This window comes from Cryptotermes secundus, unplaced genomic scaffold (assembly GCF_002891405.2).
Source record: "Cryptotermes secundus unplaced genomic scaffold, Csec_1.0 scaffold465, whole genome shotgun sequence".
In the NCBI taxonomy this organism is placed as follows: domain Eukaryota; kingdom Metazoa; phylum Arthropoda; class Insecta; order Blattodea; family Kalotermitidae; genus Cryptotermes; species Cryptotermes secundus.
Window position 1 is genome coordinate 2,769,204 of NW_019738964.1, and position 6,000 is coordinate 2,775,203.

Here is a 6,000-nt window from a genome sequence, read left to right on the forward strand (position 1 = left end):
CAAGGGACTTAGTCCCACCCCACTAGCAATAAAAAAAAAATACCTTCTGATCGAGCTTACTCGGTGAAATTGCGCCAGAAACTGCGATGACTTTTTTTTAATGAAAATGGCTTACTTATAAGGACGGGCAATTAAAACACCATTGGTGTTTATGACGTGGAGACTGCTACGTTTCTACAACAAAACAATACGTTTCTAAAATAAAACAAAGCGTTTTAGCCAACTCCCCAAGGACAGTGTTTACAAGACAACTCGAAGAGCAGAACTCACTCGATTTTCCGGTCTGAGGGACCGTAAAGTTACAGACATTTTTATAAAATTTCAACCGTGATATGTGAACGCTATAAACTAAGACATGGCGTAACCAGTTCTTTCATATTGGGGCCACTTCTCAAAGACAAGAATATAACGTCAAGCTAACTATTATATGGTACTCTATGACTTTCTCGTGTGTCCATTCAAAAGCTTAGTTTCTGCCTCATTCGCAATTAAGATTTACAAAAATGCGTCTGTTTGCTTCTCCATGTCTTCTTGTTTGTCCCCACAGAACAACTCGAGAATCGCTTCAGCGATTTTCACAAGATCTAACACGCTCGAAAAGGACTTTCACCAGTATGTATGGAAGTATTCTAATTGTGCTTAATTGACATTTATAATAAAGACCTACATGGGTCTTTTTGGCGTTTTAGAATGATCAAATGAGGGAGGATAAGATGGGCAGAGCATATAACATGCATGGGGGCCAAGAGGAATGTGTATAGGATTTTGGTGGGAAAGCCAGAAGGAAAGAGGCCACTAGGAAGACTTCCATGCAGGTGGGAGAAAAATATTAAAATGGATTTTTAGAGATATATGATGGGGTGTTATGGACTGGGTTAATCTGGCTCAGAATAGGGACCAGTGGAGGGCTCTTGTGAACATGGTAACGAACCTTCGGGTTACATAACATGCTGTGAAATGCTTGAGCAGCTGAGCGACTGGTAGCTTCTCAAGAAGGACTCACCTCCATGGAATCTGATTCATTGAAGGACGCTCTTTCAGCTGTATAGATTATGAAGTATGTGAACTATTAACTGTGAGTAAATACTTGAAAAAGCGGTCGCGGTCTATTTAAGGTATCAATTTAGCACTCAATTTTCAGAACTGAAGACAGAGGTAGCAGGTTCCTCCGAAACATTGCTATCTATCTACCAAACTACCATTAACTACATGGGCCAGTTTGATGTTTTCCTTCTTTCACATTTTCAATTTGGCAGCTTATGTTGACGGCGGATGACTTTATGTCTGCGAACTATGAATTGTGGGAAAAGGCGGAAGTGGTCTATGTAAGGCATGAATTTAGCTTTCGATTGGAGGGACTGATGACGACCATGACAAGTCTCAGTAAGTCTCCGGGCCGTGATCTCCTGAATACGAAGCAGAAATACTAATGTGTTATCCCCACGCTCTGTGCAATGGCAAGTCCTCAACATATCTCCCAGCGAGTGACCTGCAGTTCTCAAGACTGCAGTGTTCTTGGAGGTTACGCCGTGGTGGATTGTAGACAGGTACCAGCGTCTTGGAGGAACCTGCTGCCTCCGTCTTTAGGGTTGAAGATATAGCCGTAAGTTCCTCCGATTCTGAAAGGCGTCAGTCCTCAGAAGACCGTAATCTTCACACTCGCCGTAGTGAGATTTTGTAGTTCTATTTACCAATGTCTACGCCACGGATCACAAACTGTAGGCCCGCGGTAATCTCAGCGTCCTCTGCAGAATTCCGGATGCCCGCTAAAATTTTTATAAAAAGTAAAGCTATCCCTGTAACAGGCCGTGAAGGCCCACAGGGTGTGTGAGACGTTGAGGGTCCCACATTATCTAGACAATCGGCTCAAAGATGGCGGTAAGGTTGTCTGCCTTATGCGTCGGCCGCGCTTTACTTCCCAGGAAAATTATTTAATTAATTCCTGGTACTCATTTCTGTTAGAGGCGGAGTCGACCCCAGGGCCATAGTGCGGCCGGAAGGATTAGGTCAATTGAAAAAAAAATCCAATGACCTTATCGGGACTTGAACCCGCGACCTTCCGGCTTGTAGCATAGTGCCTCAACCAACCACGCCCCAAAATTTTATAATAAACCTAATTTTTGTTTGTTCGCTAATGATCTCATAGTATATGGTGATGCTCTATGGACTGAACCTCTGTACAGTGTCCAAGAATTTGAAATGTTGTGTTTGCACCACATTAATTGAGGGGTTTGGGACGTGTCATAGCTCAGGCAATTAGTCGCCGGTTTCTGACAGCGGCGGCCGGCGTTCGAGCCCAAGTCAGGTCACGTTGGATTTGTGGTGAACAAAGCGGCACTGGGGCAGGTTTCTCCGAGTACTTCGGTCTCCCCTGCCAATTCTCATTCCAGAGACATCTCCACACTCATAATCTTTAGTCCGGGGCTGGATACAATTGGCCAGTTAGTGGTCGACGCACCGAGTTGACTCACCCCACGCAACCCCAGGGAACTAAAAAAATAAGGGGTTTCGAAAGTAGGTACTGGTCACATTTTCTAAGAAAGGTAGTACATAGAGTTTCCTTTTGTAAATACAACATGCCTACGAAAATATCTTCATACGAGAAAATGAGGTGCTAATCCACCCGCAAGCTAATTATTTTAATGTTATTCTCAAACACCGGTTGAGTCCAATATCTAGGCTTTTCAACTGCACAACACAATTCTGCCACAATTCATGATGTGAGACATCGTCACAATATGAAAAACACAGAGTCGAATCCAGGCAGAACATGAAAAATTAAAGAGGTAGTGACAAACATACGAAATTAAGTGGAAAGTAGTTACCAGAATTATCAAACACATTACATGATAAAATCAGGAGCCGGGATAGCGCAGTCGGTATAGTGGCTGGCTACTGGCTGGACGGCCGAGGGGTCGGAGTTCGAGTCCCGGTAGTCAGGAATTTTCTCTTCTCCACGTTGTCCAGACCGGCTCTGGGGTCCATTCAGCCTTCTATCCAATGGGTACCGGGGCTCTTTCCAAGGGGACGGAGAGGCCGGGACGTGAAGCTGACCACTCACCTCCAGCTAGTGCCGAGGTCAAGAAAATGTGGGTCTATACATCCACTCCCCCATACGCCTTCATGGTGTAGTCCTTAATTAGTTAAGCAAAGGGACAACTTTAACTTTTTCTACCTTTGTACATATAATCGAAGAATACGAGGCAATTTATTTTGACACTGTCAATAACAAAGGCAAAGTCGATATATCTCGATGTTGTCTGGAACCAATACATGCTACTTGAGCCAACCGTATCTCGATATGGCCTAGAACCAAGACACGTTACATTTTTATGGCCAACCCCTTACACACATACACAAGACACGTTACATGAGATACTCATATCTCGATGTGGCCTAGAACTAAGGCACATTACACGAGAAAATCGTATACTGATGTGGCATAGAACAAAGCCTCGCCCAGCGGTACCTGTTCTGTTGCCGGCAACACACACTGTACTAACGAAAGGAGGGCAGTTTGAAAACGGATCAGGGAGTTGCATAATCAAATCCGCCCCAGGTCTTCTACATGATCTCTTCCCTTTACGTTTTCTTAATAAAATTTTGAACAACACACATTTCAGATGTGTCATTTGCGTGCTACATGACCCGTCGAACTCAACCCCCCCCCTCCCCCTCGTATCCATTGGAGCGGAGGTTGGGTGAGCGCCAGAGCCGATCTAGTCTCTATGGCGCAGACAAAAATCCGTTGCCCCTGCAGTTATCCCGGCTCCTACTCTATGCGATCACAATATTTGGTGACAAGCAGGCGTACAAATTACGAAGCTTCCCATTACACAATTTTCTTCAGTCTCTTCCTGTCTCTTAGAGCCAAGTACGTGTATTCTCGATCTTTTAAGCTCTCTGTTCTCAGACACTCTCCATATATATGCTTTTCCCGTAATATAATGGACTGAACTACACAGCAAGCATTGTACTTACAATTCTCTGCGTCTTATCCGGTGCTATCGCAGTTATCTCCAAGTTCTTGTGCTGGGACCCCCTACCGGTGCGCGGTGAGTCACGTGATCCGCCGAGTTCTTGTCTGAGTCTCACGCCGATCATATTTGGCACTTTGGTGACCAGCGACAGGCGCCGAGACAGTTTCCGGCAAAGTTTCGTACGCCGTGACGCACTTGTCAACGCACTGTCGACTCCGGTATCCATGATGACAAGCGACAGTTATGGAAATACAATCAAACAAATCTGTCCACTCAATCGGGATAATTTCGAAAATGATTCAAACACATTCACGTACATCTTGTCAGCGTTCATTACGGCACAACAAAATTCTCACTAGAACAACTCATTTTATGTGCACAATACATTTCTTTTACAAGACTTCGCCGCCACATGATTCAATTTGTGCACGTGATGTGTGTCCCTGTTGCGCTACAGTGTCCTCAACATTTATACTCAGCGAGATATATCGAAATTCGAAATTTGTTTCTCATTTCACGATTATATTATCCATTCATAAACATAAATTACGCAATACTCTCTCCTGTAGCTATAATATTACAATTACTCTAAAATAATTCGACGAACTGACAATTTTGAAATTATTAACTCTATTTAAGGGCAAATCTGATCAATTATGATGTCCTTCTGTATTTTATTATCCACTTGAAATCCAATTAATCATTCTCATGTCCCAAGTGCACTGTCAAAACTGCAGAAATGTAAGAAGACGTGCGATATGACATTCAACTGCTGAAGACAACAGCAAAAAAACTACCTTGGGAATCCACTTAGAATTACTGTAGTAGTTGAATTGGGTATCACATTAACTACAACACTTCACAGCTACGTCTCATTAAAAGATTGTCAGCTTGTGGTTCTTCTGATTGGGTGCACCAAAATGAATCGGCAAGCTCAACACATCAGTTTGCTGAAGTACATGTTTGTCAGTTAACAACTGCAGCCAATGAAGCCTTCACATCCGCATTTTACTTCCACTCCGAATGTACAGTCGATGGTTCGCCACATCTAACGACATGCTATATATAGGCCTAAAGTAATGTTGATTAAAATCACTATTGTCCTTGTGTTTTAGTTTAAAACAGCATGAACCAAGCAGCAATTCAGAGCTACGTTTCATTTCGTTAAAACATAATCCGTATCATAATGACACTGGCACACCCAGTCTGTTTACGATGCTGTATTAACTGTTGAGGTTATGGGCTGTCGATAGCTATTCGCAATCAGCGTCACTGTGGAAGTATGGGTCCCACATCCTTTAACACAATAAAGACACTAAAATCTCTTTAACCATAACGTCCAAAGTAACGGTATATGTTCACTGATACGATCTGACAAGTGAGCACTGCGGGTGATATGCAACAGCACACTCGCCAAACCCAGACATACACGCGCACAACAATTTCCTTCGGCAGCCGGCACACTACTACTGGCCTCATCACGTGTTGGCTGAAGTTCCCAGCCCCGCCGCTGAGCGACGCTGCTATCGCTTGCCCTACTACTCAAATGGAAACAGTTCTTGGCACAAAGAACGACGTCATTCCAACTGCAGATGTTATGTTATGTCGCTGGTGAGCATGAATGAGGAGCAGCAGAACTATCTTGTTGTTGGTATAGTACTGTTTGACATTCACCTGGAGACATCGAGAAACCTATCCCAAATTACTATGACACGAGTGGAACCACTTCCTCGCTACAGCCATCTGCGCGGAGTCTGTTGGGGTCAAAATTAGTTCTCTTCAGTTTAATTTCAGTACTCTATTAAAAATCGTAGAATGGAACTCCAAGGGCTTGTGCCAACGTGCTCGAGAAATACAGACATTCATACTAAACTTCGACTTTGACATACTCCTAATCTCAGAAACTCACTTCACTGACAGAAGCTACATAAAGATACCAAAATATAATGAATATAGCACCAATCACCCTGACAATACAGCTCACGGAGGCACGGCAATAATTATAAAACAAATAATCAAA

General features: G+C 43.4%; 1 protein-coding gene across 1 annotated transcript in view; it reads right to left on the reverse strand.

The window, feature by feature from the left end:
• LOC111871462 overlaps positions 1–5,378 on the reverse strand; it is a gene marked incomplete at its 5' end in the record, with an annotated part of 601,181 nt that extends 595,803 nt beyond the window's left edge. Inside the window, 1 exon segment of the mRNA XM_023864604.2 lies at positions 3,982–5,378. Within this exon segment, the coding sequence (XP_023720372.1) occupies positions 3,982–4,206 (225 nt within the window).
• Positions 5,379–6,000: the final 622 nt, after the last annotated feature.